The 14247-nt window shown below is 42.3% G+C and overlaps 1 protein-coding gene and 1 long non-coding RNA gene across 5 annotated transcripts in view; one reads left to right on the top strand and one right to left on the bottom strand.

Moving 5' to 3' along the window:
* rbfox1 (RNA binding fox-1 homolog 1) overlaps positions 1 to 14247 on the bottom strand; it is a 191394-nt gene that overhangs the window by 35924 nt on the left and 141223 nt on the right. For all 4 annotated transcript variants that reach the window (XM_086132301.1, XM_086132304.1, XM_086132302.1 and 1 more), the window contains exon 7: positions 7247 to 7300. In XM_086132301.1, the coding sequence (XP_085988427.1) occupies positions 7247 to 7300 (54 nt within the window). The remainder of the gene's footprint in view (positions 1 to 7246; positions 7301 to 14247) is intronic.
* Positions 246 to 1295, top strand: LOC147193284 (uncharacterized). The gene is made up of 2 exons (XR_015103155.1): positions 246 to 474; positions 916 to 1295. It is a non-coding gene; the product is annotated as an uncharacterized LOC147193284 (long non-coding RNA).

Genomic DNA, 14247 nt, shown 5'->3' with positions numbered 1-14247 from the left:
CCATTACCGTATTTTCTGGAAAAATCTATTCATCGAAGTTATCCATCTCAACAAGTGACAGACAAATATGCAGCGACACCACTCGAGCGAGCACGCCTCAGCAGTCGATAGTCCACTGCTCTCTGCTGTGTGTGCGTCAGCGAAGCTTAGCTGTTGTCTCGGCTAGGATAGCTTATCTGTTGTAGATCAAAGCGTCTTTGATCTGTGACGTCGGTTGCATCGGCGCTGATTGGTTGAAACCAAAAGAGGTGCGCGTGCGTACATGTTCGCGCGGACGCACACAGCAGATAGCAGCGGACTTTGGACTGCTGAGGTGCGCTTCGCTCGAGTGGCGTCGCTACAAATATTCCGGGACAATGCTATTTTCAAGTGGTGTGGCTGGACAAGACGGAGGACGTAATTGGGTCGGAAAAATTGCTGGTGATAATACGTCGGCCTACTGCCGAGTGTGCAAGAAGGGCATCACCGTGAGAGGTAAAACTTATCATAGCCTCCTGGTCAAATCAAATGCATTGAGGCACACAGCAAAACAGAAGAAAATTGATCTCCAAGAATTTGCAAAAGAGATCGAGGAGAAAACTAAGTAACTGTCTGCTATTCCCTAATTGTCATATCATTTTCATATTTGTCATTATAAAACATGTCTGATCATTGAAGGTGATATGAGGGAAAATAATAGGGTTGTACCATTTGGGATTTTGACTTCTGACATGCATTTCAGCTGTTCAGGTGTTGGAATAAATGTAATTCTGTTATTCCATATTTACTCTCTGTGTAACTTTAAAACCAGTTTCAGAGTGAAACCTCGCAAATACCTCATAGACAATGGGGTAGGTTGATAATGGTAGACTTGTCGGACCGGGAGAGCTTAGGCTGTTCCTGTTCTAGCTTTTAAGACAATATCTTGTTGTTAAGTGAACGGCTTCTGGTCAAACTGACTGTTGCCTGTGAGAAGATAACATCAATCCAGGACACCATGAGAGGGACATCGCAAGCTGTGTTCGTGGACCATCGACATCCAGTAGGAGCCGTTTGACGACATCTCAGGAATGAACTGTGTGTTCTCATTGAAACTCGCCTTTATTGAAATTGTTGTGGAACGTGAAAATAATCCCCACACCCGTTAGAAGATTGTGTATCAGGGACATCCTTCCAATAAATGCAAGGAGACAAACGCGCACTCTTCGGAGTTGCCCCGGAACCTGTAACGGTTTACATTGCAGAGCCAGCTGCAGAGCTGCTGAGATTGTGAACCGAGACATGTTTTAGTGCGCTCTCTCTTGCAAGAAAGACAACCATGCCTGCCTCCTGAGTCTTCCTGTTCCTGTGTGTGTTTTTAACATCAGATTACCAGCATTAACCTAACATCAGGTATACTGGATACTGCTAAACTGGGCAAGCAGTCTTACTGTTAGTGAAACCAGATTTTTCTAAACCCTGTGCAGGTGACCCATATGACCATTAGCTCTGTTCTTAGTGTTGTGTTGATTCGAAAGTGTTGTGTTCATTCGAAAAAAAATAACGTTTTTTATTTTCCAAATTTAAATTTTTCGTTTTGTTCTTTATTTGAAAATTAATTCAAGTTTTTATTCATTTTCCTACCTATGATACAGGTAGCTCAGTGAAAATTTAATATACAGTATATCAAATAAAGGGTTAAGCTGATTGCCCCTAAAAATAAAGATGTGCCCTTCCTTTGGCAGCAATGATTTGAACACCAGCTCAGTGATATGTGGCTTTCTGTTCAGCCTGCGTATTGCTGAACGGGCATTAAATCCACCATGAAACCCCCGCTGAATGGAGAAAAAGTCCTTTAAAAAAAATGGCTAAATTGGTCCTCAAAAGTCCTTAAAATGTCCATAAATAAAAAGCAAGTGGAAGAGTGGGAACCCTGTACAGGACAGATACCGTAGTTGTTTCACTGTTCTCATTTTTAAAAGTATGTTAAAACTCTAATGCTTTTGTTCTGTTGATGTTTGGTATGGACTGTCAACATAAGCAGTTTTTTATATGAACCGTATCTTGTGCTGACCCGGACCATATGTCAAATTTTAGAAATCGATGTGGCCCCCGAGCCAAAATGCTTGCTCACCCCTGCTCTGGAGTATTTGTTGCATTTTTGGGGGAAATTCCCAGATTTCTGTGGGGTGGTCTGAGTAAAAGTATACATTTTAAGTAGGAAATGTAGTTGATATGACATGTAATGTTTGAGGTGTACTGTTACTGTTATTAACTTTTCTTTAATTGAAATGGGGGCGGCCCGGTAGTCCAGTGGTTAGCACGTCGACTTCACAGTGCACAGAGGTACCGGGTTCAATTCCAGCTCCGGCCTCCCTGTGTGGAGTTTGCATGTTCTCCCCGGGCCTGCGTGGGTTTTCTCCGGGTACTCCGGTTTCCTCCCACATTCCAAAAACATGCATGGCAGGCTGATTGAACGCTCTAAATTGTCCCTAGGTGTGAATGTGAGCGTGGATGGTTGTTCGTCTCTGTGTGCCCTGTGATTGGCTGGCGACCGATTCGGGGTGTCCCCCGCCTACTGCCCGAAGACAGCTGGGATAGGCTCCAGCACCCCCCGCGACCCTAGTGAGGATCAAGCGGTTCGGAAAATGGATGGATGGATAATTGAAATGGGGAAAAATGACACCAGCTGTAATTCGAGAGCGAGATGAGAGAGGGTGAAGAAGAAGAAGATGGAAGAATGATTTCCTTGCGTAATTATGAGACTTTTCAAAACGGAGATCTAATGAAATGGTAATAGAAACAGTGAAGCATTCATTGACCTAATGAAAAATGAAAGGTTTGGGCTAAAGGACAAGAGTTTCTCAAAGAGAGTGACGAAAAAAAGTGTGGCTGGTAATTGTACCTATTCATCTTTTGTAACCTTGATTTAAAGAGCTCACGCCCAGGCAAACATGATAGTTACCATTATATTATTATATACATTATATTACTATTGTATGTCTTTGATTTTAGCACACATTTCAGAATAGAAATGTTTTTTTTTGTTGCAACTATTAATCAGTAATTATCATACCTTACTAAAATTTACAAATGATTTATTTCTTTTCATGAGTGTTTGTCTTTGGGTGCTATATTTATTGACATTTACCGGGGCATTTGACTTGGTCAATCATTCCATCATCTCCTCTTGGACAAATTATATGATCGAGAAAGGCCTTACTCTGGCTGAACTCATATTTTCACTCCACACAGCAATGTGTTTCTTACCAGGGCAGCCCGTCTGATTTTATCATCATTTAGAGGGGTGTACCCCAGGATTCTTGTTTGGGGCCGCTCTTCTTTTCCATTTTTATTCATGATTTGCCTAAAGTCCTTCACTGTCATACAGAGATATCATATGCAACTGACTGAGTCTGTGATTTCGCTACGGCTGAGCGTCCAAGCAGGTAGCTGAGTGACCCCATCGGACACAAGAAAAAAAACAACAACAAAAAAGCAGACTGCCACCTCCAACACCATTTTGATCGGTATTGAATGTAGCGGGAAAAAGTCAAATAAAGGTTTGGGCAACAGCCTTGAAAAATCCCCACCAGGCAATTGATCAGTTGAGCCAATTGTAAAGAACACTGCAGGAAGAGAGAGAGCGCTACAGCGAAGCCGATACAAATTCATAGCCATGGCCATTCATATTTCAAGGCAGAATCCCTTTTTCCTTTTCTAATTTTTATGGGCAAACATTTGAGAAGCAAAAATTTAATGACTCTTTTTGTTTTAGAGAGCTTTGTAAATTCCACTCTCGTCGTTCATATAATGCTTATAATAGGTCAATGAGGTGTGGGCAAATGTCTCCTGGGGATATGCAAAACTCATTATTAGCATGTGTTAACTGGAAATGTATAAAGATCTGTTCACTGAAAGGGAGAAGTGTGTCCTGGTGAGTACGAATGCAGAAGCTCTGACCGGTCTGTGTAGGCTAAGGTGTTCACTCATACATAACTACTCTGAAATTGCCCCCCGTAAATCTCGATTTAAAACAAGCCACTCTGCATAGTAATGTTATTTGAAATAGCCTCATAAAAGCTTTTTTTTTCTTGAAAAGTATGCCTTAAAAGTAAATTTTCAATCGTAGTCTGATATCGGATAAAGCGGTTCGGAAGATGAATGATTGAGTGAGTCTGATATCGTCCTCCATTATGTGTGCCCTGTGATTGGCTGGGAATTAGTCCAGGGTGTTCTGCCTCTATTGCCCAGAGTCAGCTGGGATAGGCTCCAGCACGGCTGCGACCCTCGTGAGGAAAATTGATGGATGAAAGAAGAATCTCCTTCACAGCGGATAAATAGAAGCTGTGCAACTTTCTTGGATGGATGTATGGATGGGAGAGGGAAGAAATTTCAAATGTCAATAAAGGTGTACTTGGTACTTGATAGTCAGCTTTATTTTTTACAGTTATTATACAATACTGAACTACTAGGGAGTTCAGAGCCCGTTGTCCCAATGCATTGGAACGAGATGAGTTATTGGATAAATGTTGGTTTTGTCCCGCCCACGGACGCTCAGCGTCTCTGGGAGTCTATGGACAGTGGGTGTTTATAGGCTGGCCCGGAAGTCAGCTTTTCTGCATGATGATTGGATGATCTCTGAGGCTGAATCCCTTTTTGATTGACAGCAAAATGAGCCAATCACCGATCGTATAAATAAACGGACACTTGTGATGTAGGCCGAAATTGAGCTTCCCCTCCTTGACAGACCAGCATCCGCCACTGATACAATGAAACCAAAGACCAAAAATTTGCAAAGGTATATTTGGCAAGCTGTACAGAGATGAGGTGCGGGGACTGTTCACGTTGGTCAGTCCCTTAGCCAATCAGGATGCAGAACACAATTCACCGTTAAAAAAAAAAAAAAAAAAAAAGCATTCAAAAAACGGCACTAAAAAAAAGTCAGTGAAACAGCGAAGCCGCAGAAGGTGAACCAGGTTATAGCAAAGGATTACTGTAGAGTGTCACGTTTCAAGGTGGTGGACCCCAAAAAGCAGGCATGAGGAAGGAGCAGGGTGAACTTGAAGGAGTGCATTGATAAAACAGAAAACTAAATCCAAAACAAAGTCCAAAGTAACAAACAAAAATCATGACTGAAGATAAAACATAACAGCAACTAAAACATGACTGAAACAAACATGACAGTAGCCAAGAGCAACAATGACCCGACACCGAGTGTTCGGGCTGGGAGTCCTTTTAAGGCCTTAATTACCTATGACCAACAGGTGTGCAGCTGCCGGGGGAGCCCTACAGTGCCACCCGTTGGTCCCTAAAACGAATCATGACAGTACCCCTCCCTCAAGGGACGGATCCCAGACGTCCCAAAGTTGTCCAAAAGGCTTGCCTCGCCGGGGAACAGGAACTAAAAGCGACGGCAACCCTTGCCTCGCCGGAGAACAGGAACAAAAGCGACGGCGACCTTCGCCTCGCCGAAATACAGGAACAAGAAGCAACCACAACCCTTGCCTCGCCGGAGAACAGGAACAAAAGCGACGGTGACCTTCACCTCGCCAGGGAACAGGAACAAAAGCGACGGCAATCCTTTGGCTGGGCGTGGCCTGACGTGGACGGAGCTCGAAGAAACGGGGGACATGGGACAGCGGACGTGAACAGGGGCTCGGCCTGATGTGGGCGTGGACGTGGCACGGCTCGTCGTCGACGTGGAGGTGACTCAGCTCGAACAGACACGTGACGAGCCTCGGCTCAACGTGGACGCGGACGAGGCTCGGCCCACCGTAGACGCAGCTTGACGAGACGAAAACAGGACAGCCGCATCACCAGCGCTGCCTGAATGGGGAAAGGGTGTCGGCCGCAGACGCGCTCCGCCAGGCACATGGTGGAATAGGGAACAGTCCTTAGTACCTGCGGGGTCCAGGTTGTCGGGTCATTCTGTCACGTTTCAAGGTGGCGGTGGACCCCAAAAAGCAGGCATGAGGAAGGAGCAGGGTGAACTTGAAGAAGTGTATTGATAAAACACAGAGAAAACTAAATCCAAAACAAAGTCCAAAGTAACAAACAAAAATCATGACTGAAGATAAAACATAACAGCAACCAAAACATGACTGAAACAAACCTGACTGCAGCAAACAAACATGACAGTAGCCAAGAGCAACAATGACCCGACACTGAGTGTTCGGGCTGGGAGTCCTTTTAAGGCCTTAATTACCTATGACCAACAGGTGTGCAGCTGCCGGGGGAGCCCTACAGTGCCACCTGTTGGTCCCTAAACCGAATCATGACAGAGAGAGAGACAGATGAAAACCCATAACTACCTCCAAGTAGCACTGCATGCAGTTATCTCCTAGCGGTGTCATACCTCGTGAATTTTGCTGGGGTAATAACTTAAATGACTACATTTGTTATCTATGTGTACATATTAAACATCCATCCATCCATCCATTTTCCGAACCGCTTGATCCTCACTAGGGTCGCGGGGGGTGCTGGAGCCTATCCCAGCCATCTCCAGGCAGTAGGCGGGGGACACCCTGAATCAGTTGCCAGCCAATCGCAGGGCACACAGAGACGAACAACCATCCACGCCCACACTCACACCTAGGGACAATTTAGAGCGTCCAATCAGCCTGACATGCATGTTTTTGGAATGTGGGAGGAAACCGGAGCACCCGGAGAAAACCCACGCATTAAACAATGACACTAATTGGAATTTTGGAGGTTTCAAATGTGAAACAAAGGGAATCGATGCAAAGCCATTTGCAAAGCCAAATGATAAAAAAGGGATTCTTATAATGACTCCAATAAAGAAATAGAAAATATTGATTTACATTTTTTTCATATACTTTGTTTTAATGCTCTGTAGAACAACCGGCTGTCAGATTTCTTTTCCCATGTCCATTTTTAATCAGAGATTTGTATTTTTATTTTCTTAGGTTCTATTATCTCTGAATCCAGGTATTTTTCACTTTAATGACCATCATTAATGAAGTAGTCTGGGGAGAATGCTGGATGGAATGACAAAGAAATGGGGTGTAAGTGGAGGCGAGAGTAGCAAAGTGTGTGTTTGTTCTTCAGCAACAGTCTGGTTATTTGCGCAAATTAGCATCGTTTTCATTCTACAAAAAATAATTTGCCAGATTGCATGTTGCATAGGAGGAAAGCAGAGGAGGAAGAGGTGAAAACGGTTCAAGTAAGAGAGAAGAGATATTGGAAAAAAAGAAAAGATAATGGAGAAGTCGGAAGAAAAGTAAGTAAGGTAACAAAATGAATCGAGCAAAGCATGTCGCCCTACCTGCATAGAATTCTGGGCTGTAGACAGCACTGACCACTGGATTCAACTTCCAGCCTGTAAAAGAGAAGACAAAGACAGACACAGTTAATAAAAATGAGCCAGTGGTTTAATGTTGGCAGTTGAAATGCTTAGTAGTGGTTTGCACTTTACTAAGTGCAATATTTCTGGAATCTTATTCATAAATTTAGGTACAGTGCGTAGAATTTATTGCCATCTCGTGGTGAACACTGCAATGACCTAAGCTCAAAGCGTGTGCCTCGGAGATATCACACTTCGCAAGCATACCGCCGAGTTCTTCAGCAGAGATGCGAGCAACATATCATCCCAAACGACTTCAAGCATTCCCTCAAGTTTGGTTTGGTTTGGTTTGTTTATTGAACATAAAACATATATACAGTAATAATTTGACAGAAAATAAGGTAGATAAAAAAAGAAAGAAATCAATCTTCATACAACACAGTTATTATGTTCAAGGGAGTAGGAAGAAGTAAAAAACTTATCTAGTCCTACCCCGTTATGTGATTGTATCTAATAAATCATTTTTATATCAATCAGAAAAGAAAAAAGTAAGAAGAAAGAAGTCTCCATTAAGGCTCATACTTTACCCTTAACCGTGATATTTTTACAACTTTTGGTTTGTATCGGGATTATATACTTCCACACCCTGACACTCTCGTGTCAATTTTCTCTTGTATTCATAATGGATATTTATATACCTTTCTCTATTTATCAACTTAGTTCTGATTTATCATTATATTTAATGTTTTGAATTTATCATTTTAACTCTGATTGATGTAGGTTGTTTGTACTATTTTTTTGAATTTGTTTTTGAACTCAGCAAGCGATTTACTCATTTTCAGGTCCGTTTCGAGATTATTCCACAGATTAACGCCTTTGATAGATACACTTCTTTGCTTGATGTTTGTTCTTGTTTTGAGTTTTTTGAATAAGTTGGTACCTCTTAAATCATAGCTGCTTTCTCGAATTTCGAAAAACTTCTGAATGTTTTGGCAGAGCAGGTTATTGTGTGCTTTGTACATTAATTGGGCGATTTTAAAGTCAACCAGGTCATAAAATTTCATCGTATTTAATTTGATAAATAGTGGATTTGTGGGTTCCGTATATTTTGATCTATTAATAATTCGAATTGCTTTTTTTTGTAGGTTGAGAATAGGGAGTGTGTTTGTTTTGCAGGCATTTCCCCATATTTCCACACAGTAGGTCATATATGGTAATAATAATGAAGTGTATAATGTATACAAAGATCTCTTATTTAGCACTTCCTTGGTTTTGTAGAGGATCCCTACGGCTTTGGCTATTTTTCTTTTTACGTTATCGATATGTGGCTTCCAACATAGTTTTGAGTCTATTACTAATCCGAGAAACTTGGTTTCATACGCTCTTTCTATCTCAATTGAGTTTACCATAATTTTAGCTTGGTGTTTGATTGGTCTTGTGCCAAAAACAATTAACTTCGATTTTTTCAGGTTAAGTGACAATTTATTTCTGTCGAACCAGTTTTTTAATTTGTTTAATTCGTTTTCTACGGTTGTCAGGAGCTGTTTCAGATTTATTCCAGAACAGTAGAAAGTTGTATCATCAGCAAATAGGACACATTTAAATTGTTTTGAGACCTTGCAGATATCATTTATATATAAGATGAATAGTTTTGGACCAAGCACTGACCCCTGAGGAACTCCGTGAGTGATTTTTAGTTGATTCGTTTTTTTATTGTTGAGTTGCACGTACTGATATCTGTTTTCTAAATAACTTTTTATCCATTTATAAGCTACACCTCTAATGCCGTATCTTTCTAGTTTTTTCAATAATATACTGTGATCTATTGTGTCAAAAGCTTTTTTTAGATCTAGGAAAACCCCAACAGTAAATTCTTTGTTGTCTATATTAGTGGCTAATGCTTCCACAAACTCCATAACTGCCATTGAGGTGGTCCGTTTTTCCCTGAAGCCATATTGATTCTCACTTAACAGCGCATGCTTTTGTATAAAGCTATCAAGTCTGCGAGAAAATAGTTTTTCTAATATTTTTGAAAATTGTGGTAGTAGTGATATTGGTCTATAATTTGTAAACCGATGTCTTTCTCCACTTTTATAGATTGGAATAACTTTAGCAGTTTTCATTTTTGATGGAAAGATACCAGCTTTGAATGACAGGTTGCATATGTGCGTGAAAGGTCGCACTACATATTCTATAATCTGCTTTATTATTGTCATGTCAATATTAAAGCAATCAGTTGACTTTTTATTTTTAAAAGTTTTTATAATATTTGATACTTCTTCTTGTTTTACAGCAGTAAGGAACATCGTGGAGGAGTTTTTTTCTACATATCTATCTATTTCAAACAAGTTTGTTGTCACTTACTCCAAGTGATGGAGTAAGTGCATGCATGACATTTGTTAAACGTGCTGTCGTCTTCGTGTTGAGGAACTGTGTTCCCTACGTTTGTCTCCTTCGGGTATCTGCAGCAGAAAGATGGTGGCGAAATATGGACGCCTCCTGTTGAGGAGGTGTGCCCTTTGTAATGTAATTAGCGATTACTTCATCTACAATTTCATGAAAAGATTACAATAATGTGTGACATTTTTTTTGGCATATTATTGAAAATAATTGTGGATTTTTGAAATAATGAATAGTGAAAAAAACCAACACATTTTTACACATTGTCCCCTTAAAGATTTTTAAATGTACCGTATTTTCACGACTATAAGGCGCCATTAAAAGTCTAAAATTTTCTCCAAAATGGACAGGACGCCTTATGATGCGGAGCGTCTTGTCTATGCGCTGAGTTCCAAAACCTGACTGACAGCCGACACGCTGTTTATATAGAGAAAAGGCGGAAGTGACTGTGGACAGGCATGCGGCAAAGAAGTCGGCCAATCAGTGAAGGGTGGGCGTGTATATATACATATATGGAGAGAAAGAGAGAGAAAAGGCAGACGTGAGTGACAGGCATGCGGGGAAGAAGTCCGCCAATGAGTGAAGGGTGGGCGTGTAAGTGGACGCTAAAGGGATGCTACAAGCAGGTACCAACACCTGTATAGAGTGTGGCTATGTGCATTGTTGCAAAACAACTTCGGTTTTGGTTTCTAAGAACCCCCGAAAATAAATTCTACAAAGAGACACGCCTACGAAGCTCAGTTCAAACTTCAAGCCATCGTTATGCTTTTGGCATGCGTGCCCATCTCACAGCAGCGGTGAAAAACCAAGTCAAGCAAATGAACTCTGAGCTTGCCGTTATTACCGGAGGCTTGACTAAAGAACTCCAACCGCTGGACATCGGCATCAACCGGGCGTTCAAAGTAAAGTTGCGAGCGGCATGGGAACAATGAATGATTGATAAACACAACTTTACAAAGAGTGAGAGGCAGCGCCGGGCGAGTTACGCCACAATTTGCGAATGGATTGTGGCTGCTTGGACGAACGTGTCTGCTTGCACTGTTGTTCGAGTTTTTGGCAAAGCCGGCATCATTTCTGTGGAGCCACATGGCAATGAGAGTGACTGACAACGAGAGGGAACACGGCGTTTTTGATGGATTACCGGTGCTTGCACAATTGTTCAATTCTGATACAGAGGATGAGGACTTTGATGGATTTCTGGGTGATGATTGATCGAAAAACGTGAGTACATTGTACGATGGCTAAATAAAATACAACGGAACTCCGTTTTGCTTCGTTGCCTTTTTAAAAACGTGTTTTTAGCTTGTATCTGTATGTCTTGGCATGCTACCGTATGCTACAAGCTAACGTGTTTTTAGCGTGCGCGCATGCATGCCGTATGTTTAAGCTGCCGTATGTTTTACCACTTTAAAATCGCGCCCAATAATACAGTGCGTTTTGTCTATGTGTAAAATACAGAAATAGCACCCATTAATGAGACTGCGCCCAACCATACGGTGCGTCGAATGGTCGTGAAAATACGGTATGTAAAATGCAAAGACATTGGCACTTCTCCACCGTACCGGTGTCAGTTGAGGACTTTCACAAGTACTTTCTTATTCACTCGACACACTTAAGCTAATTTAAGAATTTTGATTTCAGGGCGGCCCGTTGGAGGACTGGTGAGCACGTCGGCCTCACAGTGCAGAGGTGCAGGGTTCGATTCTGGTTCCAGCTTCCTGTGTGGAGTTTGAAGATTCTTGCTGTGGCTGTGTGGGTTTTCTCCGTGTACTCCGCTTTCCTCCCACATTCCAAAAACATGCATGGCAGGTTAATGGAACACCACCTCTCCCTGGAGGAACACGCCCGGCGGGTTGCGCTGGGTCTTTGCATCTATTGTAGAAGGTCTGGGCGTTTCATTAATCAGTGCTCACTCTGACCCAAGAGTCCCCTCGCGGCCACTGAATGCAGCCTTAGGGTGAGTGACACAGAGAACTCTCGTGAATCTTCTCACCAGATTAAATTGCCTACCACTATGTCCTCCCTCACAAACTTTATCTCCCTTCAGCTAAATTCTCCATGTCCCTTTTAGACACGTCCCAACGAGTCTGACATTGATGGATGCCCCTTATAGATACTGTTGCACACTAGACGATCACTATCTCACCATTTCGGGTAACCATCAGGAGCACATCAGGAGCACACCATTCTTCTTCCTCTCATTTCTCTTCCCCATCTTTCTTTGGTTCCTCCCTGAATATCACGACTTTGGGGAGGTGCTTCGTAAGTCCCAGGCAGGCAGTTGCATATACTGTATGCTTATATGTTATATTTTATATAGCATTCTGTACTGTGTACAGTTCATTTTTAAATTAATTTTGTGCATGCAAATACTTTGGTTTTTTTCTACTTTCTTCCCTCCAAATATTGCTGCTGTAAATTGCGAATTTCTCCATTGTGAGACAAATAAAGGTTTTCTTATCTTATCTTCCCTTCCCCCTCACAAACCGTATGACTGTGCAATCAACTTACTCCTCAGAGCCTCCCTACCTTATAATAGACTTTACAACCTGTCACGCCCCATGAAGAAGTATATCAGTGACTCTTTTGCTGTCCCTCCTCTCGGTGCTGGATTTTAATTTGTAGACAAAAAAGACAAGATCATACGACTATGCATCGACTTTAGGACAAAATGACATCACCATAAAGAATAAGTATCTGCTCAGCCTCATTGACTCCTCGTTTTCTTTCAATCAAGCCACCATTTTCACCTTACTAGAAGGTTGCAACACATCATTTGGTGCGAATCCGGGAGGGAGATGAGTGGAAAACAGACTTTTGAATTGCCCTTGGCCCCTTTGAATATTTGGTCTCATTCATGCTCCAGCTATAATTAAAGAACTCATTAATGATGGTCTACGAGATATGCTTCACCAGTTTGTGTTTATCTTGATGTCATTTTGATTTTCTCTCAAACTGCAGAAGAACACGTTCAGCATGTTAAATGAATTCTGCAGTGCCTCCAAGAAAACAAACCTTTGTCAAAGCACAAAAGTCAAGTCAAGTCAAGTCAAGTCAACTGTATTTATAGAGCACTTTCAAACAGCCATCGCTGCATACAAAGTGCTGTACATGGAGCAATATAACATGCACAATAAACAGTAAGACAAATCGACAATAAAGACGGTAGAAAGCACCAAACAGTAAAACCAAGAACAAATCTAAGTCATGCTGAGTCGAATGCCAAAGAATACAAGTGAGTTTTGAGGAGGGTTTTGAAGATGGGCAGCGAGGAGGCTTGCCGAATGTTCAGTGGGAGTTCATTCCAGAGAGAGGGACCAGCAACAGAAAAGGCTCGATCCCCTTTGAGCCTCAGTTTAGTTCTTGGTACTTCTAATAATGTCTGGTTCGCAGACCTGAGGCACAGGTGTGTAGGGGCGGATGAGCTCAGAGAGGTAAGGTGGCGCGAGATTATTCAGACATTTGAAAACAAATAATAGGATCTTGAAAATAACTCTAAAATGTATGGGGAGCCAGTGAAGGGATGCCAGAATAGGAGTTATGCGCTCCCTCTTACGAGTACCAGTCAAGAGGCGAGCAGCGGCATTCTGGACCAGCTGAAGGCGCTTAATGGAGGACTGGCTGACTCCAAAGTAAAGGGCATTGCAGTAATCGAGCCGGGATGTGACAAAGGCATGAATTACTGTCTCAAAGTGTTCATGTGAGAGGAGGGGTTTTATCTTGGCCAGCTGTCTAAGGTGAAAGAAGCTGGATTTAACAACGGCACCAATTTGCCGATCAAGTTTGAAATCACTGTCCAGTTTAAGGCCCAAGTTTGAGACTGTTGACTTAAGATAAGGAGACAGGGGGCCCAAGTCTACAGGATGGGATGTACAAGGGACACTGGGACCAAACAATATCACCTCTGTCTTCTTTTCATTGAATTTCAATAAATTTTGTGCCATCCAGGTTTTAATTTCTTCCAGACAGGATAGGCGTGGCCTTAATGAGAAGGCGTCTTTCTTGCTCAGTGGGACATAGATCTGGCAGTCATCTGCATAGCAGTGGAAGGGAATACCATGTTTCCTTAAGATGGAACCCAATGGGAGCAGATACAGCGAGAACAGCAGAGGCCCCAGAATTGAACCCTGTGGAACACCACATGACAGGGGAGCAATGCGTGACTCAGAGCAGCCAAGGCTGACACAAAAGGTTCTGTCCGCTAAATAGGACCTAAACCACTCAAGAGCACTGCCGCCAATGCCCACCAAGTGCTGCAAACGAGTCAGCAGAATACTGTGATCCACTGTATCAAATGCTGCAGTTAAGTCCAATAAAACGAGACACACGTGGTCTCCAGCGTCATTTGCCAGGAGGATGTCATTAGAAATGCGTAACAGGGCTGACTCCATGCTATGCATCGTCTTGAAACCTGACTGGAAGACCTCCAAGATGTTATGTTCATCCAAGAAAAATTTCAACTGCATGTGCACCACTTTTTCCAGAATTTTGGAAATGAAAGGCAGTTTGGAAATGGCCCTGAAACTTGACAGCACATCTGGATCAAGACCAGGTTTCTTCATCACGGGTTGGGCCACAGCATG

This window comes from Hippocampus guttulatus, chromosome 16 (genome assembly GCF_054856545.1).
Source record: "Hippocampus guttulatus isolate MCC_2025c chromosome 16, RoL_Hgut_1.0, whole genome shotgun sequence".
Taxonomy (NCBI): domain Eukaryota; kingdom Metazoa; phylum Chordata; class Actinopteri; order Syngnathiformes; family Syngnathidae; genus Hippocampus; species Hippocampus guttulatus.
The sequence above is the reverse complement of the archived record's forward strand: the minus strand, read 5'-3'. Positions and strand labels throughout refer to the sequence as shown.